The 23,826-nt window shown below is 41.3% G+C and overlaps 1 protein-coding gene across 8 annotated transcripts in view; it reads right to left on the bottom strand.

The window, feature by feature from the left end:
* GIGYF2 (GRB10 interacting GYF protein 2) overlaps positions 1 to 23,826 on the bottom strand; it is a 129,803-nt gene that overhangs the window by 14,535 nt on the left and 91,442 nt on the right. For all 8 annotated transcript variants that reach the window (XM_043878989.1, XM_043878985.1, XM_043878986.1 and 5 more), the window contains 9 exons: positions 21,976 to 22,142; positions 19,083 to 19,174; positions 17,936 to 18,043; positions 16,813 to 16,913; positions 16,056 to 16,156; positions 14,063 to 14,224; positions 12,605 to 12,763; positions 9,724 to 9,960; positions 2,580 to 2,702 (listed from right to left, as the gene is read on the bottom strand). In XM_043878989.1, the coding sequence (XP_043734924.1) occupies positions 2,580 to 2,702; positions 9,724 to 9,960; positions 12,605 to 12,763; positions 14,063 to 14,224; positions 16,056 to 16,156; positions 16,813 to 16,913; positions 17,936 to 18,043; positions 19,083 to 19,174; positions 21,976 to 22,142 (1,250 nt within the window). The remainder of the gene's footprint in view (positions 1 to 2,579; positions 2,703 to 9,723; positions 9,961 to 12,604; positions 12,764 to 14,062; positions 14,225 to 16,055; positions 16,157 to 16,812; positions 16,914 to 17,935; positions 18,044 to 19,082; positions 19,175 to 21,975; positions 22,143 to 23,826) is intronic.

Raw genomic sequence — 23,826 nt, 5'->3', positions numbered from 1 at the left:
GTCAGAAGTACTAAGAGAAGAATAAAAAGAAATTAAGAATTACTTCTTAAAAATTAAATAGGACTTCTATTTAAGCATAAGAATGTAATATGCTTATTTCCAAAGTCCTATCAAAATAACAAAAATAATTTTTTTCTACAACATAAACTTTAAGGACAAAGAGAATGAAAAAGTTTTTAAAAGCTGGAAAGCAGGCAAATAAAGACAGCCAATACAACAGACCCAGTAAGTTGAAACCTAAGTAAAGAAAGCTCAGAAACAGGTCAATTCATACAGAAAGCTCAGGAATTACAGGCATGGGTATCTCAAACAAAGGGAAGACAGGCTGAAAGTCTGTAAAAAGCAACATTAAGACCCTGAATTACCCTCCCCACCCAATGCAGTTGGCAACTTTCCCTCACCTCTCCCCAGCAGAAAATTAAAACTTTCCTTTTTGAAGAGGCTGAACCAGCTAAGTGGATTATTCTATAAGAAAGCTGACCTACCACAAGAGAATACACCCACAGATGCCAACAGATGGTGGGATTTGAACAGGAGAGACCACTACAAACACCATCACAGCAAACCCCAGCAAGGCGCCACATGTCCCAGAGCCTCCCAACAGCACCTCAGTGCCACCTTCCTAAATAAGAACAAACAGCCCAGGATGCAGACATCTGACACAGCCTGTAAGATGAAAGCCAGAGCCCAAATCAAACAAGCAAAGTTCTGCTGTAACAGAAACGAGACAAGGGAAATAGAAGCGACGAATAAGTATTACTCTTAGAGGTAAGATGCTGTATTCAGTGAAACAAGAGTAAGAGACTATAAACACAAATACTTAAGAGGGAACAATATATGGACTCAGAACTTTAAGAGAGAATATGCTAAAAGTTCAATAGAAGGACTGAAAGAAAAGATACTGTGTGATCCCATGGACTGTAGCCCACCAGGCTTCTCTGTCTATGGGATTCTCCCAAGCAAGAATACTAGAGGCAGCTGACACTTCCTCCTTCAGGGGATCTTCCCAACCCAGGGACTGAACCCTCGTCCCTTATATCTCCTGCATTGGCAGGTGGATTCTTTACCACTAACGCCACCTGGGACAATATGCAGATGACAAAATTTTGAGAAACAGCACATGTGTGCAGCAAGCCAAGCATGTTCAGATCTGAACAAATTAGAGGGTCCTGGAAAGGATACCTCCAGGGAAAGAGTGAAATAGAACTGTCAGATACTATCTGCTGGGTGGCACTTTATACATTTTGAAGCGTGCAGACTTAACTGTTCAAAGAAAATCAAATGAAAACACAAGGCAATTATTAATTTCTAACAGACAAAAATATGAACAAGAAAAAACCTGTGATTCCAACTCTGATGACCATTATTATTATTATTTTTTCATTTTGCAGAGACCGAAATTATTGGAACAATTTCTAGCCTTGGAGGCGGAAGCTACACTCTGCTCTGCATCCAGCTGTTAACGTTTGAGAAAAGAGAGATGATTTCAGAGAAAGCTCAGCCTTTTTTCTTTCGAAAGAGGGTAGGAAATATGGTAAATTTTAAGGCGAAGAAAGCTTTTAACCTACTGGGTGATATCATGCACACTACACGGTGAACATGCACAGACAATTTTCACAGCCTTTAGTGAACCACACCACCCAGATCCAGAATGACAGCTTGCATTCTCGAACAAATTGACTGCTCTGCCTCAAATCATACCCACGTACAGTACTTCCTTTAAGACTCAGTTACCTCATGCCACCTTCTCAGAGAGGCCTTCCCAGTCTGTACTATCTAAAATAAAACTAGATAGTCAATTGCTACCCACCACCAATACTATTCCCAACTCCCAACCTTCTCCCTATGCCCCTTCCCACTTTATTTTTCTTTCTGACAGATACTGCCTTCTAGAACTCCATATGTCTTTTCCGGTCCTTGTTCCCTCAACTAAAGGTAAGCTTTATGAAGGGAGAGACTTGTCTGTTTTAGATTCAACTATATCCCCACGAGCAGCAAATACACAATGGACGGATGGCACTCAGCTAGTGGTATGCTGAGCCAAACCATTTCACTTACTCATTTTTTCCTTTCTGTCAAGAACTATGTTCTACCGCCCCCAATCCCTTTCTCTTTTTTGTATCCTCTCTATCCTAATGAGGAACTACAGGATACAGATGAACAAACAGAGAGACTGTATTTGTCATATTTTAAGGTTTTATAGGTTAGTCAGAACCCAGTACCCTTTAGAGAAAAAAATTTCTGCATTGTAAGCATTAAATTTATAAGAGGCTATCTGCACAAAACTCACCCCTAATTCTGAAACACCCATGTAACTTTTATTTCTGAGCTATTCTCTCAAGAGCTACGGTAAAATGTTTAAGGTAATCGAATATTTTTGTACCCAATCTTAATGTTATTTCTGTTAGATCCTTCATATTCGCTAGTGACCATTGTACAGGCTAAAGAGCTGAAAAATAAATATCTAACTCGGATACACAGCAACTCTGACAACAATATTTATCTTTAGTAGCCACTAATCCAGAATGCACACTGGCTATTCTGAATCACCGATTGTCTAGATTACTTTTAAAATTTACCTCCTCTCGAAGCTGCCGTTCTCGTTCCTCTTCTAGTTTTTGGATTTCAGCCAATGATAGTGTTGCCTGAGACTGACATGCTGTCGTGTTGGACTGCTGGCCCCACGTTGAAGAAGAGGGAAGCTAGCAAAAAAGGAAGGCAGAAGAGTTCATGAGGACACACGGATAGGAAACGGAGGGCAATAATGCATTGTGTACAGCCAGAACATTCATGCTTCCCTCAATTCCATTTATAACAGTCAATTCAAATTTCCTTCTTTGATCCTTTTACATGACTATTCTACCAATCAGTTTTGCTTCTTTTACTTAATTTTCTTTTGTCACAAGATAATTTTAAAACAACTTAAAACATATCAATATTATTGCTGTTTTAGTTGCTAAGTGGTGTCCGACTATTTTGCAACCCCACAGACTGTAGCCCACCAGGCTTCTGCATGGGATTCCCCAGGCAAAGAATACTGGAGTGGGTTGCCACATCCTCTTCCAGGGGTTTTTCCTGACCCAGGGATTGAAACACTGCATCTCCTGCACTGTCAGGCAAGTTCTTTACCACTGAGCCACCAGGGAAGCCCAAAATACATCAATACACTTTTATTTGATTTACTCTTATGAAACTGCAAATTTGTTACACCTGTCACTGATATACAGCCATAAAGGGAGAGAATGAAACAAAAGAATCACTAAGTTTTTAATCCAAGGAGGTAATAAGGACATGATACCCTGTTTTCCAGTGAAAGGGTTAAGGACAAGATTTCTGAAGGGAAAGCTGAGGTGGGTGGCTAACGCCAGGCAGTTTTCAATCAGTCTTTCACCAAAGAGAATTAACCAGGCTGTGGCTTCTAGTCATGAGCACTAAATTGGTTTTAATCGATTATTCTGTTTTTCCTAGCCCTTAAAATTTTCGACTAAAATAAAGTGTAAACATGAGTCCTGTATACTTTAGTGTTCTCAAAAGTTTGATTATTTCTAAGGGAATCCCTTGGTCTTTCTGAGCCAGAAAAAGATTCACTCAATTTTCATACATCTTATGGCTCTTAAAAACTAAAACCAAATCTAAACCAGATAATAAAAATAGTACGTGTGTGTGGATCAAAACAAAATGCCAAAATAGAAAGGTTCTTCAGTAGGAATCTCTAAAATTGGAACTGATGGGATAAGGGTCTGCTGCTGCTGCTGCTAAGTCACTTCAGTCGTGTCCGACTCTGTGCGACCCCATAGACATCAGCCCACCAGGCTCTCCCGTCCCTGGGATTCTCCAGGCAAGAACACTGGAGTGGGGTGCCATTTCCTTCTCCAATGCATGAAAGTGAAAAGTGAAAGTGAAGTCGCTCAGTCGTGTCCAACTCTTAGCGATACCATGGACTGCAGCCTACCAGGCTCCTCCGTCCATGGGATTTTCCAGGCAAGAATACTGGAGTGGGTTGCCATTGCCTTCTCCTGGGTAAGGGTAAAAGCAGGTTAAACTGTCACTGATGTTACCAGACAGCTCTCCAAACGAGTGCCCTCAACACTACTGAACATCCCCAACATAATGAGCAACCCTCAACATTTTCTGCCCAGTGGTGGGTAGTATGAGCACTTCTCTTATATGCACCTTTGCTCCGGGAGGAGAGGGTACAGAAGGGAGCTAAGAGAGAAAGACGGGGGTACCAAAGTAGGAAAAGTGGGGCACAAATGAACTCTTCCTCTTCATAGGAAATGACACATTTGGAAAGTCCTATCAAACCTGCAGCATCACTCGGAAGACCCGTAAAAACAGAGATGCCCTGGCTCCCATGTTCAATGAACAGCCAACGGTAAAGCCAGAGAATTTGCATATTTTTGTAATTCTGATGCAATCAACCAACAACTACTGTTGTTGTCTAAAATCCCAGTGGCTATATCACCCCACCGTACCAAGGAACCAACTGCCAGTCCTCTGCAGCAGAAACTCAGCCAGCACCAAGAATAGATTCACTGCCTCCTGAAATGGCCTGTTCCCCTTACAGGCACCTCTGAAATCCTCCTTTATTTGTGCCAAAATATACTTCACTGTACTTTCTGCTCGTGATTCACGAGTCTGTTCTCTGGAGCAATGCAGAACAAATCTAAGTCTCCTTCACATGACAGATCTATATCATTTCCCTTAAGTCTTATTTGTAGGTAAGAAATACTATCCCATCACTCCATCAACACTGCCTCAGGGCATTTTCCAGTTCAACCAACATCCTGTACTGCCCAGAGAAGTGAGGGTTGTCAATCACGTTTTTCAGAACAACTCTTTCCCAAATGAGAAGTAAACAGTAGGGAATTTGGGACATTTTCAGACCCCTGAATGTCCTTCACTGGTATTTAAAAATCTGCATTTTCCCCCTGCTCTGATACTGCTACCTTACTTTTTCAACACCATTTTTAAGTAACATTTCTTTAAGAAGTATTAAGAACAATCCTTAAGAAAACAGAGAGTCTGCAGGACTTGTGCCCTGACCTACTCTCTCCCAACCCTCAGCTCAGCCAGCACTTCAGATGAGGGAGTGGGAGCCAAGAACACAGGCCTCCCTCTCTCCCCTCGGCTGCCAGACAGAGGGCTGGCTTCCCGGAAAGAGCCCAGTGTTAGCAATTCTCATTCTGGCTCCAGCTACCTGTTGCAAAGGCTAAGTTAGAGACAAGCACTGCTGAGAGATGGGAGCTCCCTTCTTATATCTAGCTTACACTTATGGAATGGAAACTACATAGAGCTACTGAGTTTGCTGTTGTTTAGCTGCAAAATCATGTCTGACTCGTTTGCTACCCCATGGACTGCATGGTATTTCCCAGGCAAGAATACTGGAGTGGGTTGCCATTTCCTTCTCCAGGGGATCTTTCCGAGCCAGGGATTGAACCCGGGTCTCCTGAGACCACTAGGGCCCTGACTGCCACTGCCCTACAGTTTGAAAGGCAGAGGTTCCACTCCACCAGGAGAGGTAAGCCAAGGAGACCTGAGGCTACTGTCCCTCCCCCAAGGGCTCAACTGAAAAATCGGGTGCCACTGTTCCCAAAGCAATTCCCTCTTAGCTCAGTAGGTAAAGAGTCTGCCTGCAACAATTAAACAGAGACCCGGGTTTGATTCCTGGGTCGGAAGGATCCCCAGAGAAGGAAATGGCAACCTACTCCCAACATTTTTGTCTGGAGGATCCCATGGACAGAGGAGCCTGGCGGGCTATAGTCCATGGGGTCACAAGAGTTGGACAGGACTTCGTGACCAAACCACCACCACCACTGTTCCCAGCTCCAGAGCTGTGACTCGAAGAACTCTGGCCTTGAGGTTGAGGTAGGAGGAACAGACTGGAATAGGGAGAGCTCCAGATCTCTTCTCAAAGGAAACTGACTTCATCTGCAACAGAGTGTGGAGAATGAGGAGTTCAAGCCTAAGGGCACTTTCAAAATCAGTGGATGTTGGGGTAAAAGGCAGTTAGGGGGTAACTGGCAGATTCACTGGAGATACAGGCTAAACTGTAGGCTGCTTCTTGGTCTCAGCATTTGCAGATAACATGATATAAAAAATCCTAATGAATTCACTAAGAAACTATTAATAAATCAGTCCAGCAAGATAGCAGGATATAAGCTCAGTATACAAAAATCAATCGCACATCTATACACTTACAAAGAACAATCTGAAAATGAAATTTTGAAAATTTTGAAAATTTCATTTACGATGAAAGCAAGACAAGATACTTAAAAATAAATTAACAAAAAAGTACAAAAACTATATTCTTAAAAACTATAAAACAGCGAAAGAAATTCAAGATCTAAAGGAACATAAAAATATCTTATGTTTACAGATCAGAAGACTAAGTATTGTTAAGATACCGAAACTCCTCAAACTGATCTAGAGTCAATGCAATTCCTATCAGAATCCCAGTTGGCTTCTTTACAGAAACTGACAAACTCATTCTAAAATCCACATGGAATTTAAAGAAACACAGAAGAGCCAATAAACTATGAGAAAAAGGAACAAAGTGGGAGGACTGACTCACTTTCTGATTTCAAACTTAATGACAAAGCAATAGTAACGTCGATACAGTGTATTACTAGCACAGTGATCATACAGATCACCTGAAAAGAATTCAGAGTGCAGAAACGAATCCACATGTCCAATTTTTTAAGGAGAATGCCGCAGCCATTCAATGGACAAACAATAATCTTTTCAACAAATGGTGCTAGGACAACCAGATAAATGACATGCAAAAGAAGGAAGTCAAAGCCTCACCTCACATAATTTACAAAAATTCACTCAAAATAGATTAGGGAGCTAAAACTACAAAGTCTTAGAAGAAAACATAGGATTCTGTAAAACTATGACCTCAGATTTAGTAATTCTTAGATATAACAAAAGCACAAGCAAGAGAAGAAAAAACAGATAATTCGGACTTCATCATAATGTAAAACTTTTGTGCAGCAAAGGATACTGTCAAGGAAGAGGGAAAAAAACAAATAAGAGAAAATATTTTTAAATCATGTGATATGGAACTCAAATATCTAAGACATATAAAGAACCCTTAAAAAACTCAGTAATAAAAAGAACCCAGTTTAAAAATAGGCAAAGGACCCACACAGACATTTCTCCAAAGAAGATTTACAAATTGTCAATAAACACATAAAGAGATACTCAACATCATCAGTCATCTGGGAAATTCAAACCAAAATCACTACAAGTTATCATTTCACACCTGGGATGGCTATAATCAAAAAGTCAGATAATACAGATAGATGAGGAAGAGAAGAAACTTGAACCCTCAGCCACTGAACATAAAATGGTGCAGCCAATTCAGAAAACAATCTGGCAGTTCCTTAAACCATTAAAGACACTGGCATCATGTGACCTAGCAATTCAAGTTCTAGATATGAAGCCTCGATAGGAACCTCGTGGCTCACTCTCCAGCGACTTCTACTGCTCTCACAATCCCCTCCATTCTCCAAACTGGCTATGTGACCTTTATGTTTTTCTTTAAATTTAAATTTTCACTCCCTTCATGACTCAGTTTGGAAGTTATCTTCTTTCAGCAAAGCTTCCCCAATGCCTCAGATGGGCAGTGGGTCTCACATATTAGTGAGCATCAGAAGCCCTGGAAGGTTTATTCAAACACAATTGTTGTGTTCCATTTCCAAGAGGTTCTCATTCAGTAAGTCTGGATAGGACCCAAGAATGTGCCTGCCAGGCTGGATGAATTTCAAGTTGGAATCAAGACTGCTGGGAGAACTATCAATAGCCTCAGATATGTGGTGTGGCTCACATGATAAAGAATCTGCCTATAATCCAGGAGACCCCAGTTCAATTCCAGGGTCAGGAAGATCCCCTGCAGAAGGGAATGGCTACCCACTCCAGTAGTCTTGTTTGGAGAATTCCATGGACAGAGGAGCCTGGGGGGGCTACAGTCCATGGGGTTGCAAAAGTCGGACACGACTGAGTGACTCACACTTTTCACCTTCAAATATGGAGATGATATCACTTTAATGGCAGAAAGTGAAAAGGAACTAAAGAGCTTCTTGATGAGCATGAAAGAGGAGTAAAAAAGCTGGCCTAAAACTCAACATTCAAAATACTAAGATCATAGCATCCAGTCCCATCACTTCATGGCAAACAGATGGGGAAAAAGTAGAAATATAAACACACTTTTTTTCCTTGGGCTCCAAAATCACTGTAGACGGTGACTACACCCATGAAATTCAGACACTTGCTCCTTAAAACAAAAGCTATGACAAACCAAACCTACACTGCATATTAAAAAGCAGAGACATCACTTTGCCGACAAAGGTCCATATAGTCAAACGTGTGGTTTTTCCAGTAGTTGTGTACAGATGCTCAAGAGTTTGATCATAAAAAAGGCTGAATGGCAAAGAATTGATGCTTTTGAACTTCGGTGCTGGAGAGGACTCCTCAGAGTCTCTTGGACAGCAAGGAGATTAAACTAGTCAATCCTAAAGGAAACCAACCATGAATATTCATTGGAAGGACTGATGCTGAAGCTGAAGCTCCAATACTTCGGCCACCTGATGCGAAGTGGTGACTCACTGCAAAAGACTCTGATGCTGGGAAAGACTGAGGGCAGGAGGAGGTGGAGGTGACAGAAGATGAGACAGTTAAATGGCATCATCAACTCAATGGACATGAGTTTGATCAAACTGTGGGAGATAGTGAAGGACAGAGAAGCCTGGTATACTGCAGTCCATGGGGTCACAGAGTCAGACACAATTCAGCAACTGAACAGCATCAACAAATTCCCAGCTGATCACACCTTAAGAACTACTGCTTCGTGCTCCCTCTCTCACTACACCTACCCCACTGTATTCCAATTTTCTGTTTATGTCTTTATCCTACGAGCTCCTTGAAGATAGGGGATACCAAGCCTCACGACCAGCCATACGCTCCATAAGAAGTTCTGTAGACCCTACCATAAATCTGCTCCTCCCTCTCCAATTACTCCTATTTCATCAACAGTTCCACTACTTTCCCAGTCATGGAAGGCCTACCATCTAAGAGCCATATCAACTTCTGCCCTCACCCCTCAGATTCAGAGCATCACTAAGTCTTGCTTATTAATGTTAGCCAGGTCTCATCTTGGCCCTCTTCATTCTCACTACCACCATCACACTCTCTACTGGTTTCCCAGTCTTACTTTCTACTATTTCAAATAAGGCTTTGAACCCTCCTAAAACAACACTTTGCATACATCACCTCAATCCACCTTTCAATAACCCCCACAGTCAGCTCTATTTCAAGCCCTGTATGATGGTTCCTACTTACACACCCAAATGTTTGAGTTTCCTGTACTCATGAGTCTATGGGCTCTTTGAGGACAGTCGCCTTGTCTCGTTTATCCTTGCCTTAGCACTGTTGAACTGATAGAGTAGGCACACCAATGTTTAAATTTATGAACCATATAGATCTACTTGGTTTTTGCCTATGTTGCTGCTCACGTCCTAGACTCCTTTACTTATTCTTCCCTTCTTTAAATGTCTAACACAAAGTACAATGCATCTTGTTATATTTTGCTGATCAAAAAACGGGAAGTCGCAATACTTAACATGAAGAACAGTTTATGCCTCCGCACCGCCAGCACCCACCCACCCACAGAAGCGGGCAGGCGGCTCCGCCAGCGGGTGGCCTGCCCGGCGCCCGGCTTACCTTCATCTGTGCCAGCTGCTGCTGCTGCTGCTGCTGCTGCAGCCTCCGGAGAGCCTCCTGCTGCTGCTGCCTCTGCCGCAGCAGCTCCTTCTGCCGCTGGAGCTCCAGCTCTTTCCGCTTCCGCTCCTCCTCCTCGTGCCGCAGCCTGGCTGCCTCCTCTTCCATCCGTAGCCGGTTCTCCTCTAACCTACGCTGGGCTTCCTCTTCTTCCCGGGCCCATTTCGCAGCCTCCTCTTCCTTCCCAGAAGGAAAAGAAAATAATAAAATTTAATTATGTTTTAAAACAAATCCAAGTCACTTTTCAAGGCTTCGGTCAGAGGTGTGCTTACCGGATAACATCATGTTTCATTTATTTGCTAATTTCTACATAAAAGGAATATCACTTTGCACTTCTGTGGTAATACTGATTTCTAAGAGATTGCCACAACCTCAGGCAAGAACCCTTGAACCTGCTCCAACCCTGAGGCAGAGTCAGCTCGTGACGGATGCTGGGTGCAGAGAGCTGCCAGGACCTGCAAGGAAACTGACTCTCAGGAAAGCCTCAGCCAGGGCCAGACCCAAAGCAGCTTTACAAGACCACTTAACTCCATCCGAGGGTCTCGCCCCTGGTGGCTCACAGGCCCCTGGGAGAGCTCCCCTTCACACATCCTCTATCCCTCTACTACTTTCGGTAGTACCCTGGATCATTCTCTTCCTGCTTCTCTCCCTCAAAACCATTCCATGTGCCCCCTGGAGTTCTCCTGGCCTTCCTCTGTGAAGGCTGGTTACAGCACTTGCAATGCTCTATCTTATGCAGATAGCACACGCCCCTCCACTCTCCAGAACTCAGGGCAGACACTGGCTACTCTACAAGGACTTTCTTTGCCTTCAGAAGGTAGATGTCCCCTCTGTCTTTCGCTTACACTCAACTATACTTTGTCTTCCTCTCTCTGGATGCTCTTAGCCAACTGGTGACAGCAACTATTCTTAGCTATCCAGCACCCATTCCTTTCCGTCGTCTTCTTTGTAGAGAGAGCCTCTGTCACATTCAAGGTTTAAAATGCCAAGCTTCGCTTTTTAAGCTTCCAGTGTAAACTGGGACACCCATGTAATCTAATTTAGGCCAAAGGGCTGATTCTAGAAAAGATATTCTTCCCAGAGGAGAAGAAAGAAGCACGAGAGAAGGGCCACTCCCTTTCTGGGTACAGTATGGTATCCAACACTACTAACCATCAGGTAAAAAACATGAACTTAAAAGTCAACACACCAAGACCTGGTAGAGCAGAGTATGAACTGTGAGAGAAGACGTCAACACACCAGGACATGACAGAGAAGCTTGGGGAGCACCTGGAGTCTTAATGACATCACTGAGTCACCGAAGTTCATGTTTAGCTGCCTTATCTCCAGAACACCTTGACAGGTGAGGCAATAATATTATCTGCTGTTTTAGCCAATTTTAGGTCAGTATTTTGATTTTTCAGCTGAAAGATCTACAATGTGGTATTTATTTCTTATAAAATCATTACCTACATAGTCTGTGAGCTTCTTGAGGGCAGAAACAATTTCTCAGAAAGTTTTGGACTTGAGCAGGAAACAATCACAGTAACTAGCATGTGGTATATTAACAGAATATATATTAACTGTTGAATAAATAAACCAAATAATGCATTAACATACAATCTAACCTGGAAATTATCTACCTCTAAAGAATTTAGATTTCTCTAAAGAGTTTTAATCAAGAACTGAAGCAAAAGCAGGTAATCTCCAGTTTTGTGTCAATCTAATCAACAAACAAAAACCTACATCCGTAAGTGTGGACTGCTGCACGTGGTGACTTCCTTCCAAAGAACACAGTAAAGGGGAAAAGTATGGCGGAGAACCCGATAAGCACTACTGCAGCCAGGAGATCAATGTCACCATTAATAATGATGTATTAGCACACATCATGGTGCTAATATACAGCCTTGGTATGTGATGAAAATGGTACTTTACTGCTGTGATCTTCTTCCCCAAACACCCCTAACACCAGTTTAATTGTGAGAAAAACTTCACAAGAACTCTAATAGAGGGTTACCCTTCAATATACTGACCAGTATTCCTTAAAGTGGTTTAACTCAAAAAAAAAAAAAAAAATTCTGAGAAACTGTCATGGCCAAGAACAAGCTAAGGAGACATGACAACTTAATGCAATATTCTGAATGAAATCCTAAAACTGAAAAGAGACATGAGGGGAAAACTGAAGAAATGTTAATAAACTACAGCCTTTAGTTAATAAAAATGCATCAATACTGACTTAGTCATGTGTCAGCATTGGTTTATCACAATTAATGTACCATACTAATGTAAACTAGTAATATAGCAAACTGTACTACCATCCCAATTTTTCTGAAAATCTTTGTACTACCATCCCAATTTTTCTGAAAATCTAACACTGTTCTAAAAACAGAATCCACTAATCAAAAATCTATTACTGTTCTTAAACATTAAAGCAAAATGCTGCAGGGGTCCTGGCTGCACCAGAGTTAGGTAACAGCACCGCTGTGTGATCTCACGGCTACACTAGGCAGCAGAGAACTACACGCTCTAACGGTGCGGACAGGGGAGAACCCTAAGGCAACAAGGCATCAACCTCCACGCCGCACGTTTGGTTTTTTAAGAGGAGCCCTTCTTTGATTCCTGTGGTGCTGTTTTTTGTTTGTTTTGATTGCTTGACATCTTGTTCAGCTTTTATAATTACACATGGGATGGCTATTACAGAAGTATTAAGAGCCACTCAGATCTCCTTTGGTAACTTTCCGCAACCTGAAAAAGCTTTAATGGGCTCTCCTAATATCCTAAGACTTTCTAAATCACTAATTCCTAGCTTCAAAGAAGAAATGAGGAGAACAAGTGCTCTGATCACCTGCTTGCGTAACAATTCTTCTTGCTTCCGCCTCTCCTCCTCTTCTCGCCTTCTCTCCTCCAGTCTCCTAAGAGCTTCTTCCTGCTGCTGTCTCTCTTCCTCTTCTCGCTGCCGCCTTAACGCGATTTCTTGCTCCCTCTGGCGTCGCAGAGCCTCTTCCTGAATTAAAGAGGGTATGTGTGAGTGTCTGCATATCCTTCTGTGTGTCTCAACTAATATGTTATCAATACATTATAATTTGAAAAGAAACAGGCTATGTGCTGCTAAGATTCTGTTAACAGCAAATAGAAAAAGTATCTAACCAACGTCTAGAGTAAAAAGTGTTCAAGTGAGCTGGGGAATAGGTATGTTAAGAGTCAAAATAATTTGTACTTAAAATATTGATCGTTAAACAGCACTGCATGGTTAAGTCCACCCTGGTTTCAGTGTTAGCACCGTCATTTCCTGATTAACACTAGTAAGGACTCAAGCTTGTGTTTCTCTGTTGCTACCAATAGTCCCGATTTTTTTAATCAACTGAGAACCTAAGTCAGCAGCAAAAACACCTGGTGAGTAGAGAGAAGTTCTCCAGTCAGAAGGATGGAATAAAGCCACGTGTCGCAGAACATGTTCTCAAGAACTGAAGTCCTATGGATATTAAATATACAGAAAAGGGTCCCACTGTCAAAATAACTCAGGAAGAAACCCTCAGCAAACAGATGCCTTTACTGTAACACTTCTTAAAGTCGTTACACACTAGTGTGGAGTGTGACTCTAAGAAATATTAGTAGTTCTAATCTAATCTCAGCATGGGCTTCCCTTGTGGCTCAACTGGTAAAGAATCCACCTGCAATGCGGCAGACCTGGGTTTGATCTGTGGGTTGGGAAGATCCCCTGGAGAAAGGAAAGGCTACCCACTCCAGTATTTTGGCCTGGAGAATTCCATGGAGGACACGGATGCTTTTTGTTTTTCAGTTCTTATGGCAAAAGACAAGGAAATATGTAATAAAGGCTAGACACGCTGGGCTGTTAAGAGTTGATTCTTTCAAATGGGATCTTTAAAAATCCAAGGAGAAAATGGTCCAAGCACATAATAAAGAATTCCCCAAAAAGAAATACAAATGGTTGTGAAACATGAAAAACTTTTAGTGTCACTGGTTATAAATACTTCAAGGTTTCATTACTTTTCAAATCTAACTGGTTTATAATACTCCAGGAGATATGTGAAAGCAATCAATTCTAATGATATACTAGAACTGACGAACATCCCTCCAGTAGCTGTTAATGGATAACAGACATTTCTACTGAAGGAAGTGAGTGTCCTAACATTCTAACCCCCGTCCTGCTGAGAACTCCCCAATGCCTTAGGGGAAGTCCCCTCCAGGAGAACTAGGACCTGTGAGATGATGGGAGAGTAGGTATCGGGAGGCCCTCCCTCTTTCAGCACTGATCCTTCGGGCAGAGTTCTCAGAGACACACCTGTTTCCTTCGGGCAAGCTCTTCTTCCTCCCGCCTTTTCCTTTCTTCCTCCTGCTGTCTCCGAAGAATTTCCTCCTGTTGTCTCCGGAGTTCTTCTTGCCTCTTTCGCTCCTCCTCTTCCCGTTTCGCCCTCATTTCTGCCTCTCTCCTCTCCTGCTCCAGCTGAGGTTACACAAGGGTACTCTCAGAAACTTGAAGCCACACACAGGAACACTCCACATCACGACAAGTACTGTCAGGAGCTGGCCCATGCAGACACGACCATTCACTCAGTTACATGTGGAGCGACTGGGAAACGAGAGAGCTCTGAGCGCTCCACGCTCTGCGGTCACAGCCACCGCGGGGCTTCATGCTCCTCCCCCTGAAAGCTCTCCCCTCTACCCTCGCCCACGCCTTCGCTCCATGCTGGCACTACATCCCACCTCCCACCTGTGGGGAGAGCAGCAGGCCTAACAGTAACACCAGGATGCTCTTGGCTTGGCATTTCTTTGCTCATCCCTACAAAGGATTTTCTGATTGAAGATCTAACAGTGTGTCTAATGAGGTTTCAACTGAAATGTCACAAAAGCTGCTAGTGTGATAAATTACAGAATTCTTTAAAAACTTGAGGACCAACCACTTCACAAACTCCATCCTGTAGAGCTCCCGAGTACTGGTCAAATCCGGTCCTGAGACTCCAGTTCTATTGCCACACATACGACTCGGGCCTTTACTTTCTCGTCCACATGCCTAAGAATCTATTACCTGGCTGCCCATCGTCCAGTTTTGCCCAGGGTCCCCAGCTCTACATCTGACTCTCCCAGGCTTATATTTAACACCATCCTTCACCTCGAAAAGATAGCCTAAGTCTTTAATGTGACACAGGCAAGTTATTGGCCTGCCTCATCTTCTTTAATCTCTGTCATCGTTTATTCTTCAGACACACCAGCTCCCGGCTAGACCAAATTATTTAACTGTTTCCTGTGCCAAGATGTTCACATATACTCCTAGCCTTTACAAGTCTTGCTTCCTTCAACTGCAGTTTAATTTTCACTTCCTTTCACTGTCAACCCCAAATCCTGCAACTGAGCTAACTCCTACTATCCTTTAAGTGACTAGCTCAGGAATCACTGTCTATCCAAGTGTCATCCACTTCCTGGTCCCCACCTCCCCTACTAGGTAGCTGGCCCATCTGCTTTCCTGTGCTCCTTGTCTGTGCCAGGATCCTCCCTATCCCTGACACACATGTGCACACAGACAAGAATGCAAGGTTTCATCAGCTATGTGTTCAAAGCACAAAGCATGGAAGGAACAAGAACAGACTCAAAAACTGTTGGAACTCTGGTCTGTCAACGCATATGGAGACAGATCTTGACCACGAACTCTTTTCATATTCTGGGCACTCTAAAGATACTGTCACTACCTCAGGGGATAAGAATGCACTAAATATAAAATAGGAACAAGATTCTCTTGGAGGCATGAGAACCCAGAAATCATTACAATGACACCAGGCATTGACAAGCAACCTCTTCTGACAAGTATTAAAACCAAAATTCAAGATTGCTAGCTCCTCCAAAATATGCAAATGATAATGTTAACGCTGAGATTTTTAGCTGTGTGTCTTGGACTCTAGAGTGCAAATAACCACCACCATGAAGATTCAATGTGGTGAACTCAAGCCTCAGATCAAGGGTCGAATAAGCAATGTAGTGGATATTTTCTTATGGTCTTATAATAAGCAATTATCATGAACAGTGTTATATATGACCGTGATTGTTAATGTGTCAACAAACCCATATTGACTGATTTAATTTAAACTTGTTAGTTTTAACTGTTTTGAGGCCTTTTGAGGGAGAAGAAGGCACAATAAGGAGAGAGTGTGAATACCAGCTACAAAGCTGTGAATTTAAAGGAAAGATGTGTGAGCAGCTAGAGTGATACCGGTAACAATAAGCAAATGTCTATGTCCTGCAGCTGGAAAGCAGGCACTGCTATGGAAGAATGAGTTGCCGACCTTTGCAGCTTTGGCCTTCTCCATCTGCTGAAGCTGTTCAAGGGCAGGTCCTGGAGTTGCGGGGTCAAGGGGAAGATCCCATACGCTACCACCTTCCCAAACTGGAAGACAGGAAGGAACAGAAGTGAGGGGTATGAGAGCTGACACATACAGCTAAATACCCAGAAGCATAAAGAAGCTGCTCTCCTGTCCCAGAGCGAGCTTCATCACAAGTGTCTGCTTTGCTTCCAAATAGACTGAACTACCAGCGGGTTCTAGTTTATAACAATACTCATCAACATATCCAGAAGGAAAGAGAGCACCAGGCAGAAAGATGAGAAAATGAGGTTAACAGCAGCCTTTTCCATTTCCCAAATTTCTGGGTACCTACAGAGGTTAAGTTACACATCAGTCCTTGACTCAAAAGCATAGGTCATCATTACTTATGTCTTTATTTATGTTTTCTCTCAAGTGATTAAAGACAATTTAAAAGACTTTTCTACAATGGGTTAGGACAATGTTTTAAAAAAAAAAAAAGAGGAGGCTCAAGTTCAGAAAATCTATCTACTAAAGAATTTCCAGGAACTCATTAACAGCTATTTGCAATCCTTTGCTGGGGCCTATTAAAAAAATAAAATTTTTCTTTAAAAACTACTTTTCATTAATATTCACTACAAAGCAGGTCCCAAAACTGATTAAAAAAAAAAAACTGAATTATAAAAGTTATTAGAAAGCTATATCCTTGAAGCTATACTAAAGGCCAATCTTAAGTTTTTACCTGTAGGCTGTGAGGGTGCTGGCTGGAGTTCCCAGATAGAACCAGTATCTGGCACTGACACAGACCTAGTTACTGAGGGAATGATGTTCTGATCAGATATTCTGCAAAAGGGAAATTAGAAAATTAACAAAATTAACTTGTTCTTGTCATTCAAGAAAACAGATAAAGAGGTATTTTCAGAGATTTGTAGGTTTTCAAGGTTACTTAGCCAAAAAACGTCACCGTTTTAACTACAATATAACACTACCAAAACATTTAGGAAAGAAAAAAGGATAGAGGCAAAGTAATCACACTTCTGGACTCCTCAAGGTATTGGCAAATTTTGATTTCCAAATAATAGATATGCCTACTGTCTTTTAAAAATTCAGTAAGAGTCGCAGAGGCAGCATTTCTCATGAAAAAAAACTCACCGATCATAAGTCAAAAGGTGTGCATTTTAGTTCAGTCTCTGAAGTTTTCTGCGTATTATGTCAACTAAGTCCTTTAGCCACTCTGAGACATAGTTTGCTCATCTTTAAAACTAAGACCTTAACATGATTTAACCTCCCTATCTCACAGAATGGGTTACGGCTCAAGGGAGAAATGTAAAAGGTTTTGGTTAAATTGGACAGTAAAGTTTTTAAGAGCAATGAAATGACTAAAACCTTTGTGGGAGATAAAACAAATACTACCCTGAAAGATAATCTGAAACAGCAGGAACTTAGGACTTTTAGCATAGTTTCCATGTCTTTAGACTCACTTTAATGGCTTTTGGGTCTGGAAAAGTATAACTCTGTGTGGCACCATTAATATCATTCTTGAAATATTACAGGTAAAAATGAGATTAAATTTCTCGACCACAAATTTTTGCCTTGCTGAGTTCATGAGACTACACTGCTTTTCAAGTGTTCTTAGAATTCTTTGGTTATTATGCAAATTTTATCCTCTGAGTAAAAAGACGAAATAAATGCTCTATTTATTAGTTATTTTTTAAAACTATGTTCTTACACACAACACAAAGATATGTGTTTTTGTGTGGGTATTTTGATACTAAACTTCACAGATTAAAAATTTCCTTTTCTCTCTTTCTTTAAAACACATATATACACACACAATGTGACACATCACGCAAAATAGCACCAACCTCATCTTCAGTGCCTGGAACTGCTGGAGAAGAAGAGCCAACTGCTGCTGCTGCTGGGAAGACAGTGCTGCTTTCTGCTGCTGGGCCAGAACTTGTGCATACTGTTGTCTTCAAAAAGTAAAACATGGTATAACCTGTCTATCCACATTTAGTTCACTTTACAGAGACATTACCAGACAAAGTTCAGTCCCCACACAAACAAAAGAAAATCCCATTAGAAATAGCTATCAAATATATTTTTACAATACTTCACAACAGTCACACAAACAATTCTATACATTATTCTAGAAAGAACTAAACTAATAGATAACATGCTGCAGAGTGAAAATAGAAAAAAAAAAATTTAAAGAAATGTCAAAAACTGGAAAACTCCCTTAAGATGTTAATAACCTTTTATCAGAAAATAAAACAGATTCAAACTAACAGCTATTTCCACATGAAGAACTCTTTGCAAAAATAAAATCCCACTTGTATAAAAATCCTCAAATTTATACATTTCAGCTTGGAAAATTTTAGGTTAACATTTTTTTCCACTAGAACAGAGATGGACAATGTTTTCCTGTAAAGGGCCAGACAGTAAATATTTTTGCCTTTGCAGGCCATTCACAACTACTCAATTCTACCTCTGTAGTGCAAAAGCAGTCATAGATAATACACAAACAAATGCGTGTGACTCAGTTTCAATAAAACTCTGCTTAGGAAAACAGGCAGCCAGTCAGTCCGCCAACCTCTGCACCAGATGATAGCAAATCTTACTTCTTCCACGAAAGGGACTCACAATCTAAGTGACTCCATGCCACTACTAATAGCATAAACTTTTACTTCTTTCCTGCCTTCTCATCTGCTTTTTCTCTGTGGCAAAGCTGACCCATGCAGAAGGCAATTAATTCTTAAAATCACTGATTCTTGCTTTAGCAGCTAAATATCTTGCAAAATTATAGTTATGTGTCACCTTCTGCAAACTTCCAATATTTAAGAAACCAGCTAAGACCAGACTTAGGATGTGGAGTGGCACTGTGCCACTAGCTGGATGACTGACGTATCCTACAAGCTTAGTCTTCTGCTGGAAAAGGTGAAATCTGGGAGCAGACTGCATCTGAAGGCCCTCCTGGTGCTGCAGCGCACCCTACCACAGTACTGTCCTTACTGTATTAGGAACTGCTGATACTGAAGGTGCTGCATCTGGTACAAGGCTGTGAGCTCCTGCTGCCTGGTCAGTCGTTCCTGGTCCAGCTCTCCCTGGAGTGAAGGGATGGGGGAAAGAAATACCAGTAAATAAACTGAAAAGAGTCTAAGAGCCATTTAGTACTTACATTTGAAAGGAAAAGGACTCCTAGACCTCTTTTTGCCCCCAAACACTTTAACTATTAAAAAAAAAAGTCAGAAACCTTTAGAAACGAAGCAGTGCCATCTAGTGGAAGAAGGTGGTGTTGGTACGCAAGAGATACCCTGAGGTGGGAAATGGCCCCTATTTTATTTTAGCTTGTCTTCTCTCTTGCCTTTGAAGCTGAACATTGTTCTGTAATCCAGAGTTCATACTATAACTAAAACATAACAACCAGGGACCTCCCAGCTGGTCTAGTGGTTAAGACTCCGCGTTCCAAGGCAGGGGACCAAGGTTTGATCCCTGGCCAGGGAACTAGATCCCACATGCCGCAACTGAAGATCCTGAGTGCCACAACTAAGACTGGGCACAGCCAAACAAATAATTTAAACGAACAAAAAAAAAATCGTTCTCCCAATCTTAACAGTGATTTATAAACTTGAAGATTATGTAAAAATTAGAGAAGTAGGACAAAACAGAATGGAGTAAAATTAAATGCTATGGTAAGAATTTTACAGTAGCTCGTAACAGATACAGGGAACCAGTATATGTCGTCTTGAAGAGGATGAGACATTTAAAATTAAATGGAATATAAAAGAGCTTTCACAACTGTTTAACTCTCTATCCAAAAATTAGAGGTGCTTCTATTGCTTTTAATACATCACAAATTTAAAAATAAGGGGTAGTAAAAACTTTTTTAGCTTACATATCAAATTACATGGCTGGAATTTAAATTTTGAAGACAAATAAAAGTGAGGGAAAAAATGAAAAGTGAAAGATAAGATAGCAGAAATAAAAGCATAAGGGTGACATACACTAAAATTAGACAAATCATTAATGAACAGTTTATATCTTTATCGCACACTTGATTACAGTTCAGAAAAACACATTTGATGTATGACTCCTTTGAGTGAGGTTGACCTGAAACTCAAGGACATTTTTCTTTCTCATTTAACTATTCATGGATAAAAGCTACAGTAGGTTAGTTGACAATTAAGGGCAAAGGCAATACCCGACAAGAAGCAGAGCTTCCCACCGTCTTTCCCCTGAAGTGGGTCTGACTGAGGCTCATCCCCTATAACTGGAAGTCAGGAAATGGATTAGAGCTAGCATGCCAAGCTCCAAGTGGCTAACTGTCAGCTCTCAAACATGCAAGATAAAAACGCATCCCAATTTCTGAGTATATGGTAAAAGTACAATTTACATACAATAATATAACAATTTTTCTGGATTTACAACAGAAATGTCAGGGTAATTCCCTAGGACTCTTCACTGCTCTCCAAACTTATAGGAGGTCTCAACCCATCAGTAGACAGTGAAATTAATTATCGGGTCAAGATAAACTTTTACATATTGGGGGAAAAGAGAAGAAACAGAGAGAATATATGTACATGGCGCCAAATGTTTCGTGGAACTTGCTTCAGATATATCCGCAAGTTAATGAATATATGAAGTAGTGATGTGAAAATCCTTTGTTTTTTACTATCTGCTATGGTCAAAAAAATGTGATAGCTACTGTTCTCACTTATGAACTCTCTTGGCTACAGATGTTGCAAATGACTTACTGATCTTTATCTCATAAGAACCTAACATAGCCCTGGCACAGATCCTCAATACATAATTGGTGAGTAAATCCATGGATCTTACTGTAGAAATCCAGTGTTCAGACTAAAGATTTCTGACTATGGTCACTTAAAGACTATGGCCAGCAATCAGATACTCCAACCTGGAAAATGGAAAAGTGAGGCCCAGAGCCAAAGGAACTCAACAGGGAGAGGCCCAGGAGCATCTGCAAAAAAGACTTCCCCTTCAAAGGTCTCCAGTGTCAGCATACTAAAAGGGTTACGTTATGATCCAATTTTTAGTTAGATATCAGTAACATATTTTAAAAGGGCTTCCCTGGGGGCTTAGATGGTAAAGAATCTGCCTAAAATGCAGGAGACTGGGGTTGGATCCCTGGGTTGGGAAGATCCCCTGCAGAAAGAAACAGCAAGCCATTCCACTATTCAACCCACTCTGTCCATGGAGAATCCCATGGACAGCGCAGCCTGGTGGGCTACAGTCCACGGGGTCGTAAAGAGGCACGTATTTTTTAAAAAGGTAAATAAATGGAGAGAAGAATGGGCATTCTAACTAGAAGCAATGAGAAACTCTAAGTCAGTTGTATTGAAACACAGTAGATAAAGGTAAAAGCTCTGAAATGAATTTGGAAAGGTAAAGAGCCAAAACATGCATGAACTGGTAGGGAGGCCAAGGCAAAATAGTCTTCCTTGAACACATGCTATAAAGCTACTGGAGGATTCTATTTCTTTAGAATGAGTGTGGGGTATGTGTGAGTGTGGGTATATATATATATATACCCACACACATGTGTATATATATGTGTGTGTGTGTTGAGAGAGAGGAGGAGGAGGACAGGTGTGTGTGTGTGTGTGTGTGTGTGTGTGTGTGTGTGTGTGTGTGTGTGTGTGTGTGTGTGTGTGTGTGTGTGTGTGTGTGTGTGTGTTGAGAAAGAGACAAAAAAGAAGAGGAGGACAGGCACAGACATCTGAGTTTTAAAAGATCATTGTAGCTACATATGTAGTCTGGGTCAGACTTCCCACTGTTATCTGATCAATTACTTTCAAGGAACTACAGTTTCTTCTTCGTGAGATGTAACATCTAGGGCAAGTGCTTCTGGGGCTACTGTGTTCTGAGTGAGGCATAAGTTACTTACCATATGCGGAGGGGGAGCTGGTCCGGGAGAGAAAGGAACCCTTCCCCACATTTTCATGATATCACCAAGAGGCTGGAAGCTTTCATCACATGCTCTCTTCACCAACAAAGACATGGTGAAATAGCCCGCCTGAAACCATTCTGCCATCTCCTGATTATTGAAGGGACCTACAATAACAAATATTAAACAGAAGAGCAATAAAAATCCTTTCAAGCTAAAAAGAAAAAAAGTATTTCCTGGGTCTGATCCTTACCCAGATAAAGGTAACAACCTGTTTCAGATGGCTCCTGATCTTAATTTATCAAAAAAAGTGGTGAACAGACTTCAAACTAATACAATACTACAGAAACAATTTAAAAATAAGCCTTATGTATACACATCCTAATTTCTGCAGTGTTTTAACTATTTTAAAGAGCACAATTGTCTCCAACTTGCTCAGTCTCTCAGAGCTCAGAAGCTCATCTAAGCTCAAATGGGCTCAGAAGCTCATTTCAGAAAAGCAATCACACTGAAAAGAGTGAGTATTTGTTAGACCTGGTATCACACAGGCATAGAGAACATAAACATGCATGGCAAGAATATGCTCTTCTCCAATTTTCATTTCCCGTCAGAGCTTGTTGGAAGTTAGGCAAACTATAAACAATAATTAATTAAATTAAGAAAGATGACCAATTTTTTTATTATTTATCTGAGGTAATTCAGGCCTTGGGAAGGGGAAAAAAACAGACATTTTCTGGATCTTTTACAATAAGAAATAATCAAATATTTTATACATAAAATTAATGAACACACTCTGATCAATAACTAGTGATTCAGGAAGTATTTGTTGCTGTTGTTCAGTTGCCAAGTCATGTCCACTCTTTGCGAGCCCGTGGACTGCAGCACACCAGGGTTCCCTGTCCTTCACTATCTCCCTGGGTTTGATCAATTTCATGTCCAGTGAGTCGGTGATGCTACCTGTCTCATCCTCTGCTGCCCCCTTCTCCTCCTGCCTTCAATCGTTCCCAGCATCAGGGTCTTTTCCAATGAGTCGGTTCTTCACATCAGGTCGCCAAAGTATTGGAGCTTCAGCATCAGTCCTTCCAATGAATATTCAGTGTTGATTTCCTTTAAGACTGACTGGTTTGATCTCTTTGCTATCCCAGGGATCTCAAGAGTTTTCTCCAACACCGCAATTCAAAAACAGCATTCTTCAGTGCTCAGCCTTCTTTATGGTCCAACTCTCACATCTGTACAAGACTTCTGGAAAAACCATAGTTTTAACTATATAGACCTTTGTCAGCAAAGTGATGTCTCTGCTTTTTAATATGCTGTGTAGGTTTGTCTTAACTTTCCTTCCAAGGAGCAGCAACTTATAATTTCATGGATGCAGTTACCATCCACAGTGATTTTGGAGCCCAAGAAAAGAAATCTGTCACGGCTTCCCACTTTTTCTCCTTCTATTTGCCATGAAGTGATGGGACCAGATACCATGATCTTTTTTTTTTGAATGTTGAGTTTTAAGCCGGTTTTTTCACTCTCCTCTTTCACCTTCATCAAGAGGCTCTTTAGTTCCTTCTTTACATTCTACCATTAGAGTGGTATCATCTGCCTATCTGAGGTTGTTATTTCTCCCAACAATCTTGACTAGAGCTTGTGAGTCATCCAGCCTGGCGGGGATGTACTTTGCAAAGAAGTTAAATAAACAGGGTGACAATATACAGCCTTCTTGCACTCCTTTCCCAATTTTGAATCAATCTGCTGTTCCATGTAAGGTTCTAACTGTTGCTTCTTGGCTTGCATGCAGGTTTCTTAGCAGACAGGTAAGGTGGTCTGGTATTCCCATCTCTTCTAAGAATTTTCCAGTTTTCT

Source organism: Cervus elaphus, chromosome 20 (assembly GCF_910594005.1).
Source record: "Cervus elaphus chromosome 20, mCerEla1.1, whole genome shotgun sequence".
Lineage (NCBI taxonomy): Eukaryota > Metazoa > Chordata > Mammalia > Artiodactyla > Cervidae > Cervus > Cervus elaphus.
This window is presented reverse-complemented; position numbering and strand designations above follow the sequence as displayed.